The sequence below is a fragment of the Aphelocoma coerulescens genome, chromosome 7 (genome assembly GCF_041296385.1).
Source record: "Aphelocoma coerulescens isolate FSJ_1873_10779 chromosome 7, UR_Acoe_1.0, whole genome shotgun sequence".
Lineage (NCBI taxonomy): Eukaryota > Metazoa > Chordata > Aves > Passeriformes > Corvidae > Aphelocoma > Aphelocoma coerulescens.
The window spans coordinates 34174526-34202082 of NC_091021.1; the positions used below are offsets into that span (position 1 = coordinate 34174526).

Here is a 27557-nt window from a genome sequence, read left to right on the forward strand (position 1 = left end):
GCTCTTACTGGGATTCCAATCTGCGTACTTAGCTTTCCCACTGGGTAAATCTCTTGAAAACCCTCAAGCATTTCATTTTTCAAGGCTGTGGGTGGGAAATTTTTCACAATCTCTTTCTGCCTCTCTTACCTTTAATCTAAGTACAGTGTCTTTACTGTACGTAGATTGTGCTGACCCTTGAATCTCAAGTCCAGTATCTTTATTTTTCTCTCATGAGGTGGACAATACTGTATGATGGCTGAAAGATACTTAATTTAGATAACATGAATTATTTGAGTATGTGTTTTTATTAGCTTCAGTCAAAGTAATTTCAGTTATATTATCAGTTTTAGGTGGGAGATGAGTTGCCAGACTTCAGACCTCAAAGCATTTAGTATTCTTATCTGTTTTTTTTATGGTAGAAAAGTGATAGTTGAAGTGGAAAGTTCTATGCAGGACCATATATACAAAATCTATTGGTACTTTAGAAAACTCTGAGAGCAGTTTCCATGAGGGGAATACAGATTAGGATGGGTTGGAAAGTTGTTGAAGGGTCTGTGTATGTCCCAGTAGCTTTTAGCTGCTGGTCTCCGAGCAAGGGGCCAAGAGCAGTGGGAGTTTTGAATACCAAAATCAGAAGAGCCAGAGCTGGGGGGGGAATGGGGAGATGAGGAGGAAGGGTGGATTCAAGCCTTGAGGTGTTACTTGGACTATCATATTTTTAATATAATGTTGGGGCAGTTGTGAATATGTGGGTGTGTTAGTGTTGTGTTCTGGATTTAGTATCTGCTTCACTGCAAAGAAAGTCAGTGCTTGCTTAATCAGCTAAGTAAGTTTCCAACTTGAGTTACTAAAAATACTGTAAATGTTGTGTTTATTTTCCACTTTCTCTCTTCTGTGTTATTTGGCATGTTTGATTCTCTGTATTTACTGTCATCTCAATGTGTGTATTTATAGCAGGATGGTTTAGTCTTATTTTCAAGTTGTGCAATAAATAATTCATCTTAAATATAACTTGATGATAGGCGCCACAAAGAAATTGAACTCGAGTAATTTTGGTAATTGTGGACCACAGAGAGAGGAAAAAAATTAACATGTTTTTGTATTTTATGTTCTCTGAAAGGAGCATAATTTCTATCATTAATCATCTAATGCACTTACATTGATTTTCTTTTTACTAGAAAATGAAAGTAAAAGCAATTCAAAACCTATAATAATGTTAGGGGGAAAAGGGAAAAATTGTGAAAGATTCTTTAGACTGATTGCATAATGTGGAAGCACTCAGATTGCAGTTATTCTCTGGACAAAGTAAATTTGAAACATTAAAAACATATTATTTTTACCTTTCTGGCCAGGCAGAGTGTGAACCACTTAGAATAAGAAAACACTTGTATGAAAATAGTGCTTGACAATCATATATCAGTCCTGTGTTCTGCATTCCGTGTGTGGGTGGGAGGAGGAATGGGCTTTACAGGGATGTACTTGTCTCCTGCCTCTCCTCAAACAGTGGGCAGTTTTGAGGCAGTTTTCTTCACAGATGAGGAAAAATAAAACCTCAAGTCACACAGCTTGGCAAAATTGCGTGTGCAGCTCAGCTCTTACAGCAATTCCAGTCCTGTATTCCAAACCAAATAATTGATCATCTTATCCATGAGTATCAAAGAAAAATTGCACTCTGAGGAGTTATTTTAGATGGAACAGAGGTGAGTCCAGTTGAAGGCATTAAATGGTACTGGAGGTGCCCTCCCACCTTGCTGGCCCTCAGAAAGCTGCAGCTGGGATTCCTTTTGAGGCTCCTGTGCCTACATTAACCCCATGCACATGTCTTACTGTGGAAAGGCTGCAGAGAGAAACCAACCTAAAGAGCAGCTACAACATGGACCTTTACATCGAGAAGGATGTTCACAGTTTTGCATGCTTTTTTCCTTCCCTTCTAATTCTATCCCAAACTTCTCCCCTTTCCCATTACAACCTCTTCTCCATGCTAATGCTCTGCACCCAACTTTTGTGCCCATTTCTTCCCTCACTCCTTTTCATGCAAATGATTTCAGTTGCTTTCCTTTATCTTTTCAGTTGGTATTTACCATCTTTATTGCATCCCAAGCTCATCTCGGGCTCCCCTTGTTTGTTTATAGGGCCTCTTGGTTGGGATCTGTGTTTATTCAGCGCTCTGTTTGCTCCGTGGCATTTGTCAGCCCTTTAGCACTACTGTCAATATCATTAATAATTACAAAATGGGGAACTGGTGACCTCAGAGACAGTTTTCCTGCTGAATAACTAGTTGTCCCAGCTCTTCCTCAGTTATTTGTATGAGATTTGTGTCTGTGATGTCCTTCCTGGCATCATTTGTTCTTTTCCTCAGACTTACTTTTAATGGTTATCTTACGGTGTGTTTCTGTAAGTCCAGAACTTTGGCCAAACTTCCTTGCAGGGAGTGCTGCTGCATCCAAGGGGGCTGCACAGGGATGAAATTAAGTGTGTATTTATGTCCTTATAGAATCAAGACTTTAAACTTCAACCTGAGTCTCAGCAGAGCCTTATCTTGTGTCATCTATTATGTCTGCTTCTGGCCTCCTGTAATTAGGGGTTGCATTAACATGCCAAGAACAATGTCAGTGTTCCACCTGGGATTCTGAAAAAACTTGTTGTAAGGATGAAGGAGCATCAATATAGAAAATAGATGAAGGCATTGTGGGTTATGGGACTGTACTTACAGTGAGCAAGTCTAGACCCTTAAAGTTATTTTATTCTTTATTTTTTTAATATATTATCCTTAAACTTTTTCACTTACCACTAATGATACGTGTAAGAAATGATGTTATTACATTGAAGGATATCAAGAATAATTATGCAACAGAAATGAGGATTTTTCTGAACAAGAGGGTAAACAGCTATATTAAAACCATGTCTTTGACTTTACATGCTGGTTTGATTTTTCAAACATTCTTGGAATTTGAAGACAGTGAAGATGATTACCTTGCTTTGCCTACACCTCCTGGCGTTAAAGCTCTTGTGTAGCCTCATAGCTCATCCTATTGTTCATGTACTAATCCCAGTCATTTGATTTGCACTACTGCATAGCTTTAGTTTTAGTGTTTGGCCTGAGTGTACCTTCCTGGAATTATCAGTCATTGTTTTCAGGTGTTCTAATGACATTTAATTCCAGAGTTTTGAAAACACTAATTTACTTTTCTCAAATTGAAAGTGCCGTGGTACAATATAATCTTACTGGTTCATACTTGATACTCTCAGTCTTTAGCTTTTTACCCTTTGGAACCTGTTGGAATGCATTTTTGAAGGAGAATGGATTGTAACTTTGGTAAATGAATGTGATTACAGAGGCTGTCTGTAATTGGATTTTTACTTAAGAGGAATTAAATTTATGTTATGTTTCCTTATTGGATGCAATGCTGTGCCTGTAATATTTCATTCTCAATACAATTCCTTTTGTTAGGATCATCTCCAATGCTCTTAAGTCAGGCACATGCACCTGAGAGCACCTGAGTTCCCTCAGTCTGATGCTGACACACTTCTTTGGTGATGATGTAACATCATCTAAGGATGCCTTCAATGCCTCTGCAATCTGACAGTGTGCAAACATTTGATTTCACCATCTAAAAGTTTATAGGAGAAGTGTCTGTTATTTACTTTCAATTTAGGAGAAATGTAGTTACAGAATGTAGCTCCCATATGCTTCTGTGCGCCATATGCTGAGATGCTGGCACACAGACACGCTCCTGTGGGTGGGAATGCAAAGCCAGGAGACAGAGACTGTCACACTGAATATCCCCTTAGCAGTCCTTGCTCAGTCTCCTGGCGGGGCCCTGTAGCAGCAGAAAGGGAAATTTGCTCCCCAAGCTCTACATTTAACACTTGACTTATGCCTTGAAGCAAAGCAGTTGCATCTGCAGCTATTTCATTGCTCATATTAATCGCTGTGGTGCGTTGGCACCTTCACAGGTGCATCCACACAGTCTGCTAAACAGTTCCAGCCCTTCTCTGAAAAAAAGTTATTTTCCTTCAGCCTCTTAAACCTGGCTACTTTCAGTTTAATTCATGATCTCATGTTTATCATTACAAGAGAAGGTGTTTTGGATTTTATTTTTTTTGTGACAGCAGTTTTCTTTTTATATCAACAGAACTGCATTAAAATGTCATCCCACAGTTTGGCCCCAAGTGTTTAATTCCAGTTTGGTGGGGTTGACTGGTGGTAATAAAAAAGAATAGTTCAAAAGGAAATCCTACATTTCCCCTCTTTGTGGGAATCAATATTATAACTTGAAAGCCTTTATCTGGCAGTGTCCTATTATTAGCTGTTTTATTCATATGTTTGTGTCCATTTTAAATGCTGCAGAGATGGTAGAAATCACACATTCTGCCTGGAAGGGATTTATTACTCTGATTTTTTTTCTCAATGCATAAGGCTGCAAATGGACTGCATTTGCTCTCTTGGGGTATCCCACTTGAAAAAACAAAAGAGATGTTGACATAACAGAAATGGCTTTGCGGTATGAGTTTATTTAAAACCATTGTGACAGAACTGAGGATTAAAGGGAAATATTTTTTATGCAGCATAAACCACATATGAGCCAAACCAATCAGTAGTTTGAAACCACCAAGGATAAATAATTTTACTTTCCTGAAGGTTCACTGAAAACAAATTTCTCTCATTCTTCTTCTAGAAGTGCCTGTATATGAAAATATTTTTTCTCTTAGAAGTTAAAGCTAAGTAAACTGGGAAGTTTGCAGCAAGCAGAAACGAGGGGATTGGTTCCTGATGGAACCACTGGAGTGGGTACATCATGCTGCTTTATGCCTGCCCCTTCCCAATCTGTTAAAATGCTCTAATGGGTTTTTGCTTTATTATTTCATTTATTTTTTTCAGTTAGTGCAGCTCACCTCAAGCAAGGTTTTAGGCATGTAGCAAGAATTGCAGGAGATCCTCCTCCTCCCCTCCTTTAGGTGTTATGTCTCTTACTACACTATCCATTATATATTCTTTTCAACTCCTTGTCTCCATGCTTAGACATATCTAAACCACTACATTATTTCTTATTTTAGTTTAACTTTACTCATGTTTCCGTTGTCACAAATTTCTTTAAGCTCTATGATCTCCATCAAATATTTGCCCTGATTTCATACGTCCTTATAGATATACCCATCTCTTTAAGCATCCAGATAGGCTCAGGGGCCTTGGTGAATTATTTGTATGCTTACAGCTGTGGCAGTTTGTGCAGAAGATCGGGTGGTTAGATAATAACTGATCACAGCAATGGGATGTCTGGTTTAACATCCATACCTTGAACTTCCACCCCTTGTACTGCCATTGTTAATAAATGTCAGGAGCGAAGTGTGCTCTTCTGCCAGCACCTAGTGAACATTGCAGCGGGGTGGTTTGCTCTGCAAGCACAGCTCCTGCTGCGTGGGGCTGGCAGTGGGGGATGGAGCTGCCAGCAGCCGTCGGGATGCTGAGGAGATGCTCTGCATCCCCTTGGCCAGATGTCACATGGACACAGCTGTGTGGCCAAACCTGGGGTGTCCTTGCTGAAGGTAACGAGGCTACACAAACCTTGGGCATCAGGGTCTGTCGCTTGTTTAACCTTCCTGAGGAGGGCAATTACGCCGTGTCCCCGCACGGAGCCGCGACCTCTGTCCTCGGCTCCTGTAATTGAGGAGGGCGAGGGCTCACAGTCTGACGGCTGGGGTTGGGAGCTGGGAAGGGTCATGGGATTGGAAGTGAAAGGCAAGGATCAGCAGTTTAGAGGTGGTTATTAATATGCTGATTTGCTGTCACTTGAGTCTAAAGAGACTTTTAACAATTGCTTGTCTTTTGCATGCTCTTCAAAATGCTGATTTTTTCCATAGAAATCTAATTGCATTTTAATAAGATGGTTTTTTTTATTTCCAGGTGGTTGCCAACCCATTCCTTTCTCCCATACAGTACTGTAGTTAAAACCCAAAAAATCATGTGTATTCATGGCAGAGCTACATCCCAGTAAATCCTTTAACTGTAAGAAAACAGAGTTCTTTCCCCCTTTCTTTTCATGCACTCCTACTCACATTAAATGCTGGCAACAAGGAAAATATATGCATCCTCCAAAACCTGAATTATTTAGCAATTGTCATAAAATAATATCACAGGTTGTTAAAGTTAAATAATAAAATCTGGATTAAATAATGTTATCCTCAGTAGCTTTATGATGCTAGGTGTGGACTTGCCTGGAATCAGAGAGCTCAACATGACTAAACTCTTGTGGCCAAATTCAGTTCACTGCTGTCCCTGAGTTTATTACCTTAATCAAGTCATGACCTACCTTTGCTTTGTTTAACCTACACTGGAGGATATAAATAGCCTATAATCTTGGAGATTTTGTGAGAATTAATTATTATTAATGAAATGAAAGACTCCATGATGTGCGGGCTATTTTTATTTATTATAATTACTTACTATTAATTCACTGAATTTAACAAGTTTTATCCTAGGCTTCCTGTGACTCATTTTTATACATTAAATACTTTTGTTCTCTGTCATGGCTATACAGTACCAATATTCACTGTGAAAAATTAATTATTAGTTCTAAAAAAGGACAACAGACAAAGTGGGGGAGTATAAGAGGTATCACAATATTTAGGGAGCTCAGTTTGGAGGGGCCAGACCTGGTATTTATACCCCGCTGCAAGAAGCATTTAGCTGTAGCATCTGCTCAGTCATTCCCTTCATCTGAAATATGGAAAAGATGACGGTTTTGGAGAAGGAAGCTTTCTTTAATGGTTTTTAGGGGCTCTTTAAACCACTTTGCAGCAGTTTCAATTCCATGAGTAGCAAGTGCATCACAGCTTGTGAATCCTGGCCTCGACCAAGTATGTTTACTGGCACGTGGCCACAGTGTTATGTGTTTTGTTGCTTGGTTGTACAATGTATCATTGGTTAAACTGTCCCCACAACCTTTAAAATGACTGCCTCCTTGCAAATATTGAATTTATATCATCATTTAGATAACACACTGGTCAAATAAGAATGTGTCTTCATGGTTTTGTGAAGCTTCCAGCACATCACTGAGTGACACATGAACCATGCCCTAAAACCAAATCAGCTTTATTCTGTTAATCCAGGGGAGTGAATCTGACACAGAGCAGCAGGACTGACTGCCAGGAGTGTAATACAATATATATATAAGAGTATAAAGCTTTGTGTCCCTTTGTTTGCAGCTGTGACGTGCCTGTCGGAGCAGGGCGGCTCTGCCGCCGTCGGTGACTGCGTGCAGTGGGCAGGGGCGATGCCAGCCCTCGTCCAGGAGTGCCTCATTCCCTGCAAGGATGACTGCACATTTACCCCCTGGTCTAAATTCACAGCATGCTCCTCTGACTGTGACACAACCAGAAGCAGGAGGCGGTCGCTCACAGGTATAATCTTTTACAATATTTGTCTGATTGTGATAATGCCTCTGGGGTGTTGGCGGACTGATGCCGGCGTGGTGGGAACAGTTCCCATCCTCAGTTGGTTTTTGATCTGGTTCTGATCATTGCCAGCCTTACACACATTCCAGTACAAGAACAGTGCAGAAAACGTGGAAAGGTGGTTTTAGACATAAACCAAATGAAACAGTGACCAGGCTTTGTGCCAGTTTATCTGACCTATTAATCTGGGAAGCATGCAGAAAATACATGTACAAGAGTATAGATCAGGGTGATTTTCTGAAGGAAGTTTAAAACTGGGAGTTCTGTGCTCAGCAGTGTGCCCTAGTTCAACAGGGCAAATTAATACCATGAATAAAGAAAACCCATTATCATTAGAAAAGCTTTGTTTGATCTTTTATATGTATTCATTAAACTCACTGGTTCAAACCATTTGACGGAGCAGTCTCCTGTACTTGCTGTTGAGGTTTGTTGTGTTACTTGAATGCTGACCAAACTGAAAAGCTTTAAAACTCCTTAATGTGAATAGTTTGGAACTGCATGTTTTGCTGGGAGTTGCCTTCCCCCACATGTGTGGTTAAATCAAATAAAAATGAATTATACTGTTCTTAGAAGGCTTACAAGAAATTTGCTGTTATTGTTCTTCTCAACACTCACATCTTTTCATGTTTCTGTGTTGTGTTTGAGAGCTATGGTGTACCTGGCTTGAGTTTGCTGCTTTAATAGAGGTGGAACGTCAAAGATTTTGACTGTGGGGTAGAGAGCTAAAGTTGCTGTAAGAACATCTGCCATGATAAAAGCTGGAATCTGAAGGGCAAGAAAATATGTTGGCCACCACTACTCCTTCCTCCTAGACTCGCTTGTCCTTGGATGCATGGCTGTCTTCTTACTGAGTTTGTTACTGCTGGGATGTTCTGTATGTTTTACTAACAATTACAGCACACATTTATATTGGTTTCAAGCTGGCGTTCCTTAGAGTGGCTCATTAAAGGATAAAGATTTATCTTTTACATAAAAACCCAGTATTACACAATGCTCTGTAGTTTCTGGCAAAGGGCATATTCTAAAATATTCTCTATACCAATGCCTGTATGTTTATAGTTGGAGAAATCCTTGATCCCCAGCGAAATAACAGGTGCCTGATCTTACAAAAAATATTTAAAAATTAATGAATAATTACTTACAGGTAGTTTTAAACCTGATTTTTCTTCACTAATGTTGTGCAACTTAGAAAACAGTACAGCCCTAGCTATCTCCTTTCTTACTCTGTTCTATATCAGATGGAGATCTGTTCAAGTAAGTGGGCTAAAAATGGTTTGTAAAAACCAGGTTTTGCTGGTTTGTCTCCTCACTTGCACTTCATTCATGACTAAGCACCACCAGTCTCTCCCTATCCGACCTTGCTGGGTTCCATTCCTCCTGCCAGGATGGAGCTCATGGTCTCAGCCCGTGCCCAGTGAAGGTGTCCTGGAAAGCAAGTGGTGAACATGCAGTGAGTGTCCCAGGTGGGGACATGACAATGCTCCAGAGAGCAGCAAGAGACAACCAAATTAGACACTGGGTTTGGTTTGGGCCCCTCTCTGAAGGGGAAGTCAGTGAGATTGGTGCCAACTTGTATTTTCATAAAAACTTCTTGAAAAACAGAGGTAGACAAAAGTCTGGAAAAAATCTCATCTGTTGAAACTCAGTCCAAAGATTTAAGGAAATTGCTATTTTCAAAAGTATTTTGTGATGTTAAAAGTGTCCTTTATCCATTTGCATTTCACCTCTCTCTGTGTATGAATTGTACCTCTTGTTCATCACTGCGTGTGTCTCTGTCAAGTGAATGCTTTGGCTTCATTATAAGAGTTCATTAATAATGTCATTTAGTGGAAATCTTCTAATTGTTTGCTATGTATTTGCTTGCCCTCCACTCAATTTTTAATAGTATTATTCATTTTACTTTGTAATTCATTGACTCTACATATAAAATTAGTCATTACTTAAGTGAAAGACTTATTACAGAACATATAAAAATTCAAAGTCCTGTTAATGAAAACACAGTTTTTAGGTGAATTTTCAGTTAATTAATACAGTCAGTTAATTCACTGTATTATGGATACAAAGCACTTTCTGTATTTTTAATGTTTCCTGTAATTTTTATGTACAGTATTTATTACCTGATAATATTCAATATATATAATATTTGTTCGTATTCAGAGATGTAATTAAAAAAGAAATGTGTAATTCAAAAAGAAAATACTATTTAATTGATGGGTTTATGTCCTTGAAAAAATTTGGAGATGGTATTTTTAGCAGCGATTTTTAAAGCAGTCTGTGAAGATGATAAAAATATCACTACCACTAATTCTAAATATATTTCTTTGTGAAGAGTATGGGATCAATGTCACTTTTCCCTTAAAATAGGGCTTTCATAGCAACTTCTTTTAGGGGGAAGATTGCAACAAAACAGATGGCAGGGCAAGTTGGAAAAGAAGTCCCATAAGTGTGAGATCATTAGCATCCTTACCTCAGACTGTTGTGCTTCGTGTCATGATGGCAAAACATGGGCAAATCCCAAATTCCCATGTTTACTAACACAATGCAGAACATAAAACTGAGCATACAGAGTTTGTGGCTCCTCATGGCTTGTCAAACAGAAAATGCTGGAAATGCCATTAGAGAGCTCCCAGTCTATTTAAAGTTTCTTAAAAGACTTTCCTTGAAATATGGGGAGTTGTACCTGAATTTCCTCATAAATATATACATAAAAGTCTAAACATAGATTTATCTACCAAACTATAAAGATGCTGGCACTAATTGATTTCTTTGCATTTAACATCGCTTTGTGCTGGCAAATCCTACATTCCCCAGAAGTCTGGCAATACAATTTTGGAAGAGCTGGGGCTTGAAGGGTGATGATATTAAGGGTCTGCAGTCAGGGCCCTTTACTTTGAGGGTACATGGTTATATGTAAACAGATTTCAACAAGACCCAGCTTGTGTGTGGTGAAATGACTCTGGGTTCCAGACTTGAAAGGGGGTTGTTGAGTTACATAACTTATCTTTTGGTTTTAGTATCTTATTTGTGTGCAGTAAAGAGAAAACATTTCTTTTGGGATCAAAGCTTTAAAAACCGTCTGCAGAAGTGTTTTTAATGCATCCAAGGTCCCCAAGGAACATTTTGAGGATGGGATACAGATGCAGTTTGTTGCTGAAGATGAATTCTCCCTTCTGTGCAGATGCCAAATGCAAAAACATTCCTGAGCTCAGCCAGCATCAAGATTGTTCCACGGCACCTGTGCCAAGAAAAGCATTGATTTTTATCTTTAGAGGTTGTGTACCTACATTTGTTCCCTTGAGCAGCTGTGGGGATGCAGGGAACATGAACTCTCTTTTTTGCATGATTTCTTCTTGCCCTGGGGACCCCTTCTCATGCCTTGAAGTCCTGCAGGAGAAGGGCATGGAGAGTGCAGTTGCAGAGAGCTGCACTATGGGTTTATTTGGATGCTGCTGCTTCCTAAATCTATGGAAAGAGCCTTCTTCTAAAACCTGTTGAGGGAACAGAGCAAAGGAAAACATAAAAGCAAATACAACCATTGAAATTCTTTCCAGCCCTAATAATTTACTGAGGATTATCTTCTTCTGTTTTCTTCAAAGCACTGTTTGTGTGCACAGCACATCTCTAACTAATTTGTAAAGAAATCTCAAAGAAGTTGTAGCTAATGTAGAGTCCTCTGGAAGTTGTCTTGGCAACCACTGATTGTGAACAAATAGAGACAAAACAATCAATTTATTTTCATCAGATAATTAGAGGAAAATGATATTATATGAAATTACAAAGCGGTTTCTGGGCAGACCATTCCTACAGTAAGACTTTGTATTTTACTCCTTGATCTACCCATCAGAACAGTATTTCCAAGTTCTCTGGTTGCCCCTGGAGATCAGTGCATTGTCCTTGCACACCAGAGCACTGGCAGCAGCTAATAGATGCTTCAGAAACATCCCTGAATATTAACATTCAGATTGTCTTGGTTCTAATGTGTTGAATTCATGCAAGTATAAATAATGTGACGTGTTGTTATCAAGAGGAGCAGATGTTGAGCTAACACGCCGATTTCTGTGGTTGGAACAGGGCGAAGCAGAAAGCGAGACAAATGCCAGAACACTGAAGTTTATCCTCAAGTTGAAACAGAGCCGTGCCCCTGCGAGGTGTTCACCTCCCAGCCCCATGGAAATTGGTCTGACTGCATTATCAGAGGGCGTCCATCGGAGCTGCAGCCGGGAATGCCATCCCAGGGAGCGGCCAGGGAGTGTGGCGAGGGCGTGCGGCTGCGAGCCATCGCCTGCTATGACAGGACCGGCAGACTGGTGGAGCCATCTCTCTGTAGCAGTTCGGGTAAGGAGATGTAAAACAGCCCACAGCACATGTGAATTGCGCTCCATGGCTCGCTGTGGAGCTTATCTGAGGTGTGTGCTTGATGGAATAGCTCTCACAAGTTTGCCGTGGGTGTTGAACACTGTTCTTTGAATATCTTCTTATTGCTCTTTAATGCTGAGGTTTTCCTCAGTGTAAGGCTCTGCTGGCATTTCTGCAATGGAAATGAAGCACAAGAGGGCTAAAGTTGGCTATGCTGCCAAAATACCAGAGGCATTTCTTTTATTTCCCTGAAAATCCCATGAAAGTATAAGCTTCGGAGGAGGTATATTTATTTCAATCAGCATTTTGTTTGAAGATATTTCCTACTTCTGCTTTCACTTGTCCAGAAATTTTTATTCCCTTTCACTAAGTTTGGAAGTTTGCATTGTTGTTTTCAAGGAAGGAATTCGGAATTTTCTAGAGATAATTATATTTAATTACAAAATCCCAGTGATGTCACCTGCTGTCCCTCATGCCATGCACACAAGGCTTCAAGAGCCAGTGGTCTCCTCCTTGCAATTATCTGCCAGTGTTAAGCTCAAATTCATAGAGTGTATTTTCATGTCACTGCTTGCTGGGGTGCTGTCACCTGTATTTCATGTATAATCAAGTAGCCTGTATCAAACAGAAAGAGGGCAGAGCTAAATGCAGAGCAAGCGGGAAATTCCATTCCATTTGGATATTTTCTCCTAGTTTCCATGATATGCAGTTCATTGCAGTCATAGAATGGTTTGGGTTGGAAGTGACCTTAAATATCATCTCATTTCAGCCCCCTTCCACTATCCCAGGTTGCTCCAAGCCCTGTCCAACCTGGCCTTGAACACTTTCAGGGATGGGGCAGCCACAACTTCTCTGGGCAACCTGTGCTAGTGCTTCACCACTCTCAGTCAAGAATTTCTTCCTGGTATCTAATCTAACCCTGCCCTCTGTGCATTTGAAGCCATTCCCCCTTGTCCTATCACTTACCATAAACATAAGCCTTTATTTTAGGAACCAGTTCTGTACCTGTGCTGCCCCCAAACCACTGCTGCTCTCTGACTTAAAGTCAAAAGGCTTGGGATGCCACAGAGCAGGATGTGATCTGATGAGCTGTGTGATGGGAGGGGGAGAAATGATGTCTCAGGAGGAGATTAAGTAATACAGTGGGCACTACGAATGTTCCTGAGGGTGTAAGGGAGCAGAGAAATCAGCTCTCTTGGGGGGTCTTCATGATGGGGATCAGCAGCCTGAGCTGCATGTAATAAAAGGAAAAAATCTCCACCCTAATGAAGTGATTCCCTCCTGGAATAAGTTCCTCTTGCAGCTGTTGGTGGCTGTTCCAGCTGGCTGCACGGGTTCATAAAGCAGCTTTCCACGGTTTGTGTTTCAACAATGTGCTTTTGTACCAATTGATTATGCCTCTGTGGCCCATGAAGGAGGAGTAGTATACCTTTCCCCCACATTACCTTTTCTTCTGCAAAAAGGGAGCTGCTGGGTTTTGGAAGGTAGGTTTGCCTGTGGCGTGACTTGCTCTTTTGAGAAACTCAGGTTTTTTATCACTGTTAAAAAGGGGAGGCTGTCTATGCGTGGGGCTTTTCTAAATAACCTTGCAGCCTGTTTTCTGTCAGTGATATTTATGTGGCATTTTTAATGGTCTGGCTTCTCTTAGGGAGGTAGTAGGGAGTGGTAGCTCTAGGGGGTTATTGTTGGCTTTCTTGTCTTGAGCTTTTTATGTGAGCAGAAATGATTGTGACACTGCCCTGGCACAGGGCCCACGTCAGAGGCAGAGGGGTGGTCAGTGACTTTGGGCATAAGGGACTAAAAACGGGCAGAAGCTCCATAGGCTGCACTTCCATCACCTGGGGCCTGCCTTCCAAGGTTACATGAAGACAAGTCTGATATTTATGGTCTCTGGAGCTGGGAACTTTCAAAATGCACTTCTGAACACCTTATTGAATTAGTGATAGAAACAAATCATTATCCAATTAATAATTAGCAGAATGCTTTTCAACCATAATGGAGAAGAGCAATTTACAGAAGCATGCAGAATTGCTAAGCCCTGAGAAATTACTCATGACAGTGTTTTTTTTTAAGCAGCTCAGTTTGTCTTGCTCACAGTTAGTATCAAGTGACCTTTTAACATTTCCTAGCTGGCCATGATTATGGCTAATTAATCCATTGTCTTGTATATTGAATGCCAATCACTGTGATATCTGGGCATTGTTCTTGCTTTATGAGGTGGGGAGAAGCAGATTCCTCTTTTACTCCTTTCAGGTCTTCGGACTTCTCTTTGTTGCCTGCTCTTTTCCTTCTGCAGGACAGTGCTTTTCCTTCCTTTCCCTTGAGCCAGAATGAAGTGAGAAGTTGTAAGGCTTAGACCTCAGTTCTTTGGTGGGTCCTTTTGAAGAACTACAAAATGTAGAAGGAGAGATGTAAGGATGTAAATTGTGCCTCTAGAGTAGGAGTAAATTTGTCCCAGATTTGATATTGTCCTGAGTACATGGTGTAGGACAATAAGAAGGGTGTAGAACAGAATAGGTCAGTTTGTAGTTTTTCTGGAGGGCAAATTCTGGGCTTTTGCCTTCTTGCTGCAGTGATTTTCATTTTCCTTGTGAACTTAGACTTGAGTAGGGTTTATTTCACTTGGTCAATGTGACCTATTATGTGAGTGCGTCAGAGTTGTCAAGTGAATGTACTGTGAGTTTGAGTCTGGTGTGGAAATAAACTGCTCAGAAGGGTTCAGGGTCTGAGGCCCTGCTCTTACGCTGACTTTTCTGAGTGATTCTGCATTTGCAACTTGGAGGGTGAGAGGGGAACCTAACCAAAAACCCAATTCAGTCTGTTCATCTGTGTTTCCTAGCAGTACAGACTCCAGCTGTCCTGAGCCTATTATCTGCTGGAAATCAGTATTTTCTCCCCACCGATGTAGTTACCACATGCAGAGTATCCCAAGGTCCAGAAACAGTGAAGACAGATTTTGGAAATTCTCTATCAACTTCCCTGGGGTCTACAGCTTCTTCTGTCAGGATCTGAGACCTGGGCTGTGGGGAGGGACCTCTGGCATGATCCACCAGAGCTGAGAAAGACTGGTGTCAACACTTTGGGTCAGCTGAAGTCAGCACACTGGTCACAACTGGCTGATTTACCCACCCTCACTGCTATTAATTATGTTTTTGCTCATGATCATTAGATATGAGAAGCTTAAAAATACAAATCACGGGCTTTTCTGAATTTTATTCCTTTCTATAACTAATATTTTCTCCAGGAAAAAAGTACACTTCCATTTTTTTTTCATGGCTGGCTTTTATGATAAACTGCTTTATTTTGGTAGTGTCACCTTTTTCCTTGATCACCCATTCAATAAGCTTGAGAAGTGAGTGATCTGCATTTTCCAGTTGAGGTGGTGATTTTCTCCCAGATTTGGTTCACCATTTTTTTTTTCCTTTAATTTGGAAATGCACTTACGAAATCATGGATAGAGGTAACTATCTCTAACTACATTACAAAATTTGGTAGTTTGCCTAATTTTACTTCCCATCAGAAGACTGCTTATATTGTGTTGAGCTCACTGCTGGTCCAGAGGGTCTCCATTTTCCAACTGGTGTCTGGAGCATCCTCTTTGGCCATGAAACTGTCCTTTTAATTGCAGTTCATCCGCTTCTCAATCTGTCATCTGAGCTGCTCATGCTATTTTTGAATTTCCATCTCCTTTGTTTTGAATGATTTCCCGTCATCCCTGTGCTTCTCTTTCTTGTGTGCGATGCCAACAGGGTTTTTTTAATCTTAGAGGAACATAGGGTGCCTCATCTGTTCCAAATCAAAGGCTGGAGATTTCTGTGCTCTTGCATGGAAGTTCTGCTTTTGATCCGATGGGCGATTTATGGAAAGCAGGAATTTATGAAGTGCTTATCCTATTCAAATTCTGCTGTGCTCACAACAACAGGAACCTGGAGGGAAAAGACACAACAGACACATAGATCCTGGTTTTAAATCACAGAGTGGTTAGCTGCAACCTGCACTCACCTTAAAAAGCTTTAATTATCTCTGAATTTATGAAGGGCACAGCAGGAATGCTCAAATACCTCCTTGCTTTCAACAGTGCAGTGTCTCCTTGGATGTGCTCCAGTTGCTGGTGGACAAACCCATCCTAAAATGAAAATACTGGGATTGACATTCCCCATTTTAGGAGAAAATGAGCTGTTTTCAGGTAGTTTTTAATCCCTAGGTTTTAATAAACATTCTTCAGATTTATATTTGTATAGCTCAAAATGCCATAAGCAGAGCCCAACAGATTAAAGGAATGTGAGTCATGTCTATCCTGGCCTGAAAGCAAACTTGCTGCTCCTACAAGGTGGCAATTTTGGGGGAAAAATTTAAAAAAGAAAAGGTTGAAAATGCAACATTGATTAGATGCCTGTTTATTTTTGGAAGTGTATCAATTGTAGTAATTACTGTGGTATACATTTTTCCACATCTAGTAAATTTTATTTTGAAGAGTGAAATTGTAGAAATCCCTGATTTTGAAGATCTTCAGAAACAGAAACTTTTCTGAGCAGACGTTTCCCTGTGTTTTTGAAAATATTCCAAAGTTTAATTTCATTCTTAGTTTGAGTGACATTTTATATTGAAATTTCATTTTTCAGTACAACCTGTTAATTTCAGAACCCAGCTAGGCTCTCTGTAATCACTTCCCAGAGATAACAAAGACATCCTTGTTTTATCAACACTGCAGCACAAATCCAAAACACAGCCCCATACCAGAAGCTGTGAGGAAAATTAACTCTACCCCAGCCAAAACCAGCATAGTCTCCCTCTGTGGCCTTTTTATTACATGGCTGGATTTTAATAATGGCTGTATTACTGCTAGAAAGCTTTTCAAAGACTGCTCAAGGAAGAAGCTTCAGCTAAAAATTCACCTTATTTTCTGCCTATCACATCCCCTGGCATGGGAATTAAGGCTGGATCACAGGACTGACTGTCCTGCCCTCGAGTCCCCACTTCAGGACTCTTCAAAGCCACTGCCATTGACTGTTTTCTGCTCTCTCACAGCTAAATAGCTTCTAAATTTAGCTCTGAAATCCTGGCTGGGTTCTCCTCTGGACTCTCTCCGACATTCCTATGTCTCCTTGGGTGTGTGGTGACACTTCTATTACAGCTGTGGCTGCCAGGGGAGCTGTAACACAGACACAGAGCCTGGGAAGGACCTGCCCTCCATTTCTTGTTTGACCACAGGATTTTTACATATTGCTCCCATAACAGTGCTCAAAGAATGTTGATTTATTCCCTATCTTTCCCTTTGTTTGTCTGGTTTTTTTTTTCCAAAATCTGTTCACCATAAGAAAATTTGGCCACGGTTCTTCCTTTATGGATGTTAAAAGACTTATCAAATGAAATTGGATCACAGGACAACTGTTCAGACATTGAGTTCTCTGTGTTTTCCTGGCAACAGAATCAAAGATAAACAGCCATCAAAAAAGTTATTTCTGAATGGGTCAAACTAGCTATCAAAGAAGCTTATTTAAAGCAAGGTAAGACTTCCCCTGAGGCATTAGTACACAGAAATGCACATTCTCCTAGGTCTTTATCTTCCTTCAGAAAGGAAGCATGCTTCTTAAGAAAAAACATTTAGAGACTTGGCTTTTGGAGCAGCATCCTCTGTAAGTGCTGCATTTAGTCAGAGTGATGTCTGTTGTTACTCCTTAGCTCTAAATACACATCTTTATTGCTTATCTTCTTGCCCAAATTTCTTTTATGCTTTTTGCTGCATTCCATAAAATGACCCCTTTGAAGTGGTGGCAGTACCAGACTTTAGGAAGGAATGGCTTTTTGCTGACCTCAAACAGACTTTGTCATGTTTGACATTCACTGTCAGCTGCCTCTTGCTGGACCACCTCTGCCCGCCCTTGCTCATGTCCATCCCTTTTGTTTCTGTTATTAGGCTCAGTTAGGGTTTTTTTTTTTAGTTTTTTACAGATTGATTAAAGCTCTTCTATGGGACTCGGGAATGTTTTTAGTGTAGAAATTGTGACTCAGTGTAGAAATAGTCTATGGGAGCTTTAGGAGAGCTGTGATAGCAGGTTAATGCACTGGGTGATCTCCTGCCCTGATTTCTGCAGCAGGCTTTGGGAAGAGAATTTCCTTGAAATGTGGCCCGTCTCTTCGGCCTTAATAACACATTTGTCACAAATACAGCCTGTTACAAGGCAAGGCTCTAATAAAATGTTACCATACAAAGACAGACTTAGAATTAACATTTTTCTTTCCCTACAAGTCATTCCATTTAATATTCTGTATTGGAAATATGAAGAAATACCCTTTTAACCTAATCCTGTTCATGGATTAGTATTCTAGTCCTAAGACCTCTGTGCTTTTACTGCTCATGGAGAGCTTCATGATCCCTCTGAGATGTGTGGCTGAACTGGGAAGTGACATGTGGTGGTAGTTCACAGGATTCCTGTCATGTCTTACGTGGGGTTTTTGCAGCGTTTTTTAATCTGTTTGCCTTTCGTATGGCTCTGATGAGCAGGACTCTCAAGCAAATAAATGGGTGACAAATCATTTTTGAGTGAAGAGTGACAATTCTTTACCACTGTTGAGGAGCCCTGTGGCAGCCAGACATAGTAGGTGTTGTAGTGGAGTTCAGTGAGCATTAAAGGGTTAATGTCTGCCGTATTCTGAAGATTTTCAGAAGCAACTTAATTAAACTTAAACTTCAGCTCAGTCTACTCTATGGATTATCCCAGTGATACTGATGAGTAGTTGAGAATTTATCCTACCTTTGTCTGTTCCTGGGCCTGAAATACACTTTAATCTCTGTCCTCCAAGGTTTGCAAATGAGGATGGTGTAAATTAAATTACTGAGAGCCTGGTTTGCAAATCTTCTAATATCCCTCACTACAGACAGAGATTCCCACTGTGAAATCTTGGCTCTCATTTGTATTTGGTAACAGGGAGGAGTGACCACTAAAAATAATGTTGTTTAACAGGATTATGTTGCCTTCTGCTTCTGAATTCACTGAAGTCCTCCAGCACAGGAAATTGAACTACACAACCAGAGAGCTCAAAGTCACACTGCAAAATGGAAACAAAAGTCTATCAGAAATTCAGTACATCAATACTCTGTGCTGGGGCCTGCTTGTGTCACAGAAACGTCCTGTTTCCCTCTCAAGGTTTTCCATCATCTAAATGAGTTGCTGCTCGCCCTGTGCCTGAGCTGTACAAAACCAGGACTGTTCCCTTTCTTAAAATCGTGTTTTCGTCAGATGTTTTTTATAGTACAGCTTTATTTAAGGTCAGATGCTTCTGCAGCAAGGTGACCTCAAATAGGTGGAGTGAAACTCCTTATGCAAGCAGATGGGACCTGGCAGCAGCTACCTGGATTTTGGGAAAGCACTCAGGGATCTTCCTGGTGGTGGTAATGGTTAGTGGCATCCTTAAAACGGCACCTGTATAATTAAAGTGTGCAGTTGGGCTTCTCATTTAGTGTCAATGGGAGAAGGAATTGAGGCAGAGTATTGATTTAAGTGTATTGATTTGGGGGGGGGTCACTGTGTTACTCGCCTCCTGTGGCAGGGAGGGGTCACTGTGTCATTCACCTCCTGTGACATTGGGGAGAGGGCTGTGGAGGTCACTGCTGGCTCACAACCTTCCACTGCCTTTCCAGTGCCTGTGTGACCTGCTTGTGAACACAGGCCCTTACACTGGGTAAAACCCCTCGAGTTTGTAAATTAAAGAACTAGGAATGCACATTTAAAGAAAAAAAAAAAATCACGATGCTGTGAGCCCTCTTGATAATATTAATTGCACACTGATCTAATTAGTGTTCCTGTGTTCTGCAGAGTCATCTGGTGGTTTATTTTGTCTGAAATAAAAGCAATATTGTAATGCAGAATACATCCTAATTATCGGGATGCAGGGAGATTCATCAGTGAGTCCCATTCTGTCAAATGAAAACCATCACGTTGTTGTCCAAGACAAGTTGTCTAAATGAGGCTTGCCTGTGTCTTGGGGTCACAGCTTGGCAGCAGAAATGAGGTGGCATATTGTGGTGACAGTGCCCAATGTCAAGCCTTCAGAAACTGGCAGAAAGATGCTCTCCACAGAGTGCCCCAAACTCTGAAATTGAGTTTCTTAGTGTGCTCCAGCAGAGCCTGAAACCATTGACCTTCAGGACACATATGATTTACTGAGGGGGGTAGATACTTTCACTGACATTTGGCAGCAGCTTTCTCCCAGTGATGGACCCTTGGCTCTGGAAGATGCTTCCTGCCTGGTCCAAATTGCCCAAGTCTGTATCGATCTTCAGAGCACTCTGCAGTGCACATCTATTTTCAGAGCTGCTGTGCCATCAGGCCTCTGAGAGAAGCTGGGTGTAGGAGGAAAGGGAATTTGGTGGGCAGTTTGTATTTAGGCTTTAAAAAGAGTCTTGTTTTTTGGAAAAAATATAATGATAATGAAAAATAAACAGTCTCGGGTTTGTTTTAAAAACATGCTTTTGTGCTATGAATTGAGTAGCCTGAAAAATATATATGGTAAACAATCCATAATAAAGTACAATGGGCTGAGTTTCTTTTCTGATCTATAGAGGATTCCATCTCTGCTAAGAAAAAAAAAACTACTCAGTTTTGTTCAAAGAAAGCAGATGATTTTCCCAGTGGCAGAGTGATAAGCAAAGTATACAGAAAAACACAGCTGAGCTGCTCCCCTAACTGCTATTGATCCCAGTGGATGGTTTTTTATTTGAGTAAGGACTTTGTTAAGATGTCAGGGCTCCCAAGCAGCCAGACCAGCCCTTCACCTGGGAAAAGGGAGCATCATTCCCACAGTTGGTTTTGGAGCCTGGACAGATTTGTGCAGTGGATTTCTGCCCTCCTGCATCACATGTTCCCTGTGAGATGAATGTACACTGTGAAGTCCTATTTATTTGCTCTGTTTATTTGCACGCAGAAGGCAGCAGACAAGGCTCCTTCTCCGGAAGAGTTCTCAGCTTGTTCTGCAATCTGTTACAAGGAAAGTGCTAATTAATGGAGATTTCCTTATTGAGTTAAAAGATTAAATATATCAACCACCAGGGCTTGTATCTAACACCAAGCGTATGCTTGCAAGTTCTTTAAGGAAGAAAACTGTAATGCAAAATCAAAAGAAATTAGAAATCATAATGCAAAGTCAGCATCAACCCAACTGCCTCCTCGGGATTTAAAGAGACTCTGAAATTGAGCAATAAAACCAACCTTTGGATGAATTTCAATAACAATAATGTTGAGTTAAACTTACCAGCCTTTTTTACAAGTCCTCCCTGGTCTATTTAGAATCTCTAATCAGTCTGCTACAAGATAACGTGAGCGGGTGCATCTTTTGTTGAGCAAGTGGGAATAAATTCACTAAGGGTCCATTATTTGAGCCTTGCAAAATATTTGATGTGGAAGTTATTTTTGCTAGTGGCTGTGCATTTACTGAATGTATTCATTAGATTATCTCCTAAATTTCTCAGCAAACTAATAATGCATAAAATCTCTCAAATCCTTGTGTACTATAAAAAAAGAAGATTAAACATTTGTTCTGTGGCAAGATTAAATCCTTTCTGGCTGCAACTCAAGTTTTTAGCAACATAAGTCTCCCAGACTTACTATGCTTAGTTCCCTTCAGTTAATAATTTTCTCCCTTGAGGCAGGATTTAGATTTTGAACGGGGATTTTTTGGGATGAGGTGCTTCTCTTGCAGCTGACAAGCTTCTGGAGCGTTTGGTTGTGCCACGTGGCCCATGGCCAGTGGCTGCCTTACTCTTGGCACTTTGGGAAAGCCTCCACCGTAGAACATGGTCAGCTGGTGGAGTTAAGTCTCTGAGCTGCAGTCTGTGCTCCATGCTGAGTGTTAACCTGAGGTAAAGCAAGAGGTTTGCCTTGCAGGAGATCCCAAAGCTTCAGCTGAGCAGAATTTGGCCCACCAAATGCTGGGGTCCACCAGGTGTCCCTTATAAAGTCTTTAGCTATTAGATTTTTAGCACTGCTTGGATTTACTGATGCTATTTTGTGATATTTCACAGTCAGTAACCAAGCGAATGTAAACATTAATTGCAAAATGAATCCATTTTTTCCCCCCTCTACCTTTGGTCTGTGTAATTAGAAACATTTCTCCTGTGTCACTGTCCACTCTGCTGCTCCCTAGTTTGTTACAGGGTGATCTCTCCTGTCCCACAGACTCCTAGGGAAATTAGCAGTGTTATTGCCGGTGGCAGCTGTGGTGATGCACAGAACTGTCCCTCTCACAGTAATGACCTTGAGTTTTATGAAGCACCTCAAGGTTTACTAACAAGGGTAGAACTGCTACAAGTTTCTTAATTGAAACCATGAAATATGTTAGAGAGGATACAAATGAGTTTAAAGCCAATTCAATTAGAGGTGCATCTGTTTCCAAAGCTGCTGGAGAAATGTTTATTTTCGCATCACTTTTAAGCCAGCCTCTTGGAATGCTGCTGGCACTGTTGTTTAACGCTGTGTGCAGACCTCACACCCGCAGCAAATTTATCTTTTGGAAGTGCAACAATCAGGTGGAAGCGTGTCTGATGTTTGTTTGTAAACCTAGAGATGTCCTGCTTCTCCCAGCACAACCCCATGTGGCATCACTGACACCCCCCAGCCCATCACCCAACTGCCTCCTCTTGCCTTGGCTCTGCTGGGTGGCACAGCAAAAATGGGACAATAATAGCTTTTGCACCATGTATTTGTGCCTCTCTGATACTGGCACAGTTTGCCCAGAGAAGCTGTGGCTGCCCCATCTCTGGAAGTGTCCAGAGCCAGGCTGGACAGGGCTTGGAGCAACCTGGGATAGTGGAAGATGACCCTGCCCATGGCAGGGGGTTGGAATGAGATGGGCTTTAAGGTCGCTTCCCAGTCAAGCCATTGTGATTCCATGACACCCAGCAGACCACAGTCCTCACTTTATCCACCTGCTGTTGCTTTGTCTCTGGGCTGCACAGGAGAATTGAGGTGAGCCATGGATACTACACTGTGTGTCTGAGCCTTCCCATGACCTCCTGTGTGATCTGTGGGTGCTCCGTTTGTTAGAGACACTTTAGAAGAGGGACTCCATTTGTACCTTGTTCAGCAACAAGCACATTGTTCTTAATGAATAAATCATAGTAAAATGAGCTGTGCAGCCTAGGTAAATGCATCTGTTCATCCCATTATGTTGACAGTGTCTCGGTAGAAAAACAATAGCACTTATACATAGAAAAGGCTTATTTGCTCATCCAGATCAATTTTTCCTGCCAATTCCCAGTAGCATGTTTCAAAGTGCCCACTTAAATAACCCGGTTCTTGTCACTACCTCCTGTGACATCTGTGTGTGCAGCTCCAGCTCTGTGGTGTTCAGGAGCCTGCTGTTGGTTCAGGTAGGACAGAGGCTCTCATCTGCTCTCTCTGAATTAAATGAGCTTTATTTTAACAGTGTTGGAGATTTTGAGGAATAATAATAGTAATAATAAAAAAAATGAGGTTAAAGGAAGCTTCAAGAAATAATCTAAGAACACATGGAAAGCAGGCTGAATAGGGTTGGGGAGCACAGAACATCTTTTTCTGTAGAAGGTTTTGGAAACTTAACAATTCTTTGGTACCAGGTTTTGCGGAGGGGAGAAAAAGGGGGGATGTGATGGATATGTGAGAAATTTAACGATGACACTGACAAAACCATCTGTGTAAACTCAGCCTTGAGTTGGTCTCCCAAGCTGAGCAACAGTAGCTCAAAAATGTTATTTCCTTTATTAATATTCTGTTACAGTAAGAATATTGCTCTTGATAGTAGCCTGAATGTAGAATTCTTTATTAATGGATTGTTTTAATAGCATATTGCCCTTGGGGTTTTTTGTTTGTTTTGTATTGTACATCACACCAAAGCTACAAGTTTTCTTGTAGCCAAAACTAGGATTATTGTGGGTCTTTTTAGTCCCCTGACAATAGCAAGTCATTGCTTGGGTCCTACAGAAAAATAAAATATCCTGGTCTCACAGGAATGGATGAGCTGAGCACAATGTTATTTACTGCTTATCATAAAAAGATAGCCATAAAGTCGTTCTCTGTCTGAGCAGAGGGTGCATCACAGGAACATTTTTGGAGGAGAATTTTGTTTGAACAAAATCTTTGCTCCATGAGTATCTCACCATAGGATTAACCTTAAGTGATTGGTAGAAGAGAAATGGCAGCCTGTGAGAAGAGCTGGAAGGAAAGTTGTGTTCTCATTTTGATTTTGTAGCATTGTTCAATGTGGAGAATCAGCTTCCTCTGGACTATATGGAAATGTAGTGCTTTGTAGCTGGCCAATATTTGTTTATATTTAATGTAATTAAGAAATACGGGTGAGGAAATTCAAAAAGAAAAGAGCAACCTCTTAGCACTGGGATGGTTCACTGAGGGATAACTCACAGCACTTCCTGGGGATGGGATACAACAGCTTCTTCAGTCTTCGTGGAACAGTTTGTGTTGGAAGGGACCTTTTAAAGGTCATCATGTGAACACCCTGCAGTGAGCTGGGCCAGGCTGCTCCAAGCCCTGTCCAACCTGGCCTCGGACACTTCCAGGGATGGGGCAGCCACAGCTTCTCTGGGCAACCTGTGCCAGGGCCTCCCCACCTTCATTGTAAAAAAACTTCTTTGTATATTAGACAGATTATTTCTGTATCTAGGAAAGATTGTTTACTATAACTTTTCCTTCATCTTCTTTTTTGTGTGTGTGTGTGTTCTATTTCTTTTTTTCTTTTGTTTTATATTTCTTTTTATTATAGACGTAGATCTTGAGCTGCCTAAAGACTTAGCCCATTTTGCCTTCTCTGATAAGTTGATAACCCCTCTGACTAATCCTACTTTGAAACAAGGCACTTTCTTTGTTTCTGTTGAGAGTTAATTACCCAGGCTGTCACACAGCCCAAGGAAAGATGATATTTCATACGGTGTTGGAACAGAACTCTTTGGAGAACTGCCTAAGACATGCTTCTCATAAATCTATCATGAGAAAATTTCTTTTACTTATCATAATGTATTATGAATTGCTTTGAGTGGCAACCTAAGCAGATGGAACAGAATATTAGTGGCATATTTGGGAGTTTTATGTGGGGGAAAAAAGTGAAGTCTGTTTTAGAAATATTTGTGTGTGTGTGCATGGGTGTCGTCTCACTGAGGTGAGCATACAAAGCATACCAAGTTGAAATATCTCAAACATTCCAGTATCACTGGAATGGATTCAGTCAGAAATAATTAAGATACCCAATTCCAGTGGCTTTGGAGCTGCAAGTGAAGAGGCACCACAACAGACAGAGATCAGAGACAGCAAAGAAAACCAGGGCACACTGTGTGGGCACAGGTCTGCAGCGTTAGGGAAGAGTTACAGCATGAGTTACGTGGGGAAGTGATTGCAGCTGTCAGGCTGTGGGGTGGTCGCTGTAAAGAAACAGGGAACAGCACCATCACAGGGAATCAAGAGAGGAGAAATAGAGCATCATTGAGCTGAAGGAGCTGTTGCTGCTGCCGTTTTTTAAGGCACTGTTTACAAAAGCAACATCAGTATTTCTTGTACCTCTAGAAGGAAGATATTTTCCAGGGGATGGATGCCTAAATAAGCCTGAAACCTTTCTTGATACTGACTTCAGCATGAAGAGCAGGAAGGAGGCAGCGAATTGCTGCTGTGCGTTGATGCCCAGGCTGTAACACAGTTCTGGTTTGGAGTGAGCAGCAGGCTTGGGCATGGTTCAGCCAGTGAATCCAGCTCTGAACAAGAATAATCTCCACATCTCTGCCTTGGTGTTTCATGGTTGGATGGGGGTTTTGGATAGCAGCTGCTTCTGGGTTGAGTTTTATTGTTCAGGTGTTTTTTTCTCCTCTGTGCTGCAGTGACTGTCACCTGGGTAGAGGGGGGAAACCCTTCCTGAAAGAGTCACGAAATGAGTTAATTTGGTATTCTGTAGGTGAGGAATCAAGAGGGAGTGTTCGTGTGATGAAAACCAAACAGAAATAAAGAGCATAAAAATGAGAAACATCAGAAATGTGGTAGGGGTGAAATTCAGTTATTTCCATAACCATCATTGCCAGAGCTGTCAGAGGGATGAAGCTGCCTCTAATAAAGGTTGATCTGAGCAGCCACTGGCTTTCATGATATAACATGAAATCTCTTTTTTGTTTAAATTAAAGTAATACATACAGACATGACAAGCAGATAATAGGAACTGGGGAAGAATGAACGCAGCATGGTAAGCAGGGAGGTGCAGGAACTATTCCACACTGCCAACCCAGGACTGGTGCCACTAATTCCCTGGAGACCCCCAGGGTTCAGCTACCTCCCACTGCTCTTCTGCACACCAAGAGCTCCACAGCCACTGCTGGGCTCTTCAAAATGTCTCTTCCCATATACCAGCTCCTAAAACAGCTGTGAGGTTGGGCCTTTTTGGAGGAACCTGTTGGGTTTTAATTCACAAGGTGCTGGTCCTGCAGATGTCTGGTGGTGTGATTTTAAGCAATGATGATCTTGTGAGGACTTTCATGTCAAAGCAGCTTAAGGTGAAAGCAAAGCTTTAAAATGCCATTTTTGAAACCCAGAATAAGCAAAGCATTTGAAAAGAGGTATAAAGAAAACATGTAAGATGTGGGAAGCAGGTTTCACCTGCTTGTCCCAAGAATGAATCCCACAGCTGGCGGGCAGGTCCCTCACACATCTGGTGGGAGCTGCCAGAAGAGCTCTGTCGCCTCCACCATCCTCTGGTTCTCTCTGCTGGGAAGAGAACTTGTGTCTGTCTCCTGCCTGTGCCAGCTCTGGAGATGGCCAGTATAATGCAGAAGGAGTACAGAACTGGGCTGTACATTTAATTCTCCAGAATTTATCATGGCCACAGTCTAATAGGGAAGGTAATTGCCACATATTGGTGACCAGCAGCTTCACAACAGGTACTTTTGCCAGCATGTGTCCTCTACATCATTCCCTTTTATCACTGCCTTCATTGGACTAAACCACGTAGAAATTAATTTTAGTCACTGCTGTTCTTCACAAATAGTGCCATAACCTCGCGTTGGATGGTGTTGTCAGTCTGCCAGATGCCTTCTCCTTGAGAAGTTCTCGTTTTGTGTTGGTTGCACAGGTTACATCAGAGGATCGGAGTTCGTCGGTTGCGGTGATTAAAAAACCTTTCTTAAATTTTTGGTTTAGGTTACATTGAAGAGCCTTGCACGGTCCCTTGCCCGTTTGATTGCAAATTAAGCGATTGGTCCAGTTGGTCTCCTTGCAGCTCCTCCTGTGGACCGGGGGTGAGAGTCAGATCCAAGTGGCTGAAGGAGAAGCCCTACAATGGAGGTCGTCCCTGCCCCAAGCTGGATCTCAAGAATCAGGTGAGCGACGTTCCGATAGCCCACAGAAATCTCTCTGTGCTGTGTTTTGAGTCGGGATCCAAAGCTCCTGTGCTGGTGAAGAAGTTAAAGATAGGAGTTATCTCTGGGACCACACCTTGGGTCACATTTTGTAGGCAATCCTCGACCTTCCTGAGGGCTGAGGGAGAGATGCTCATGTATCAGCAGAATTTGACCTAAAACACCCTATTGTATGAGGAAATTGTTATCTCCCAGAACACAGGAAGCCCTGGATTGATAATCCCACTTGGACAGTGTGTAGACATCAGAGAGCGTAGATGTCGTGGGTATTTTAAAACTTTTTAATTCTTTCTGAGACTACGGTTGCTGTAGAAACATTTGTTAAGTAAAAATTGCTATTTTTAGCAACATTTCCCTTCAACACAGCACAGGTTCCCTTGAACAT

At 41.3% G+C, this 27557-nt stretch overlaps 1 protein-coding gene across 1 annotated transcript in view; it reads left to right on the top strand.

Annotated features, from left to right (window-relative positions):
* THSD7B (thrombospondin type 1 domain containing 7B) overlaps positions 1-27557 on the top strand; it is a 326451-nt gene that overhangs the window by 222241 nt on the left and 76653 nt on the right. The window contains exons 14-16 of the mRNA XM_069021259.1: positions 7189-7383; positions 11509-11772; positions 26955-27133. Coding sequence (XP_068877360.1) covers positions 7189-7383; positions 11509-11772; positions 26955-27133 — 638 coding nt within the window. The remainder of the gene's footprint in view (positions 1-7188; positions 7384-11508; positions 11773-26954; positions 27134-27557) is intronic.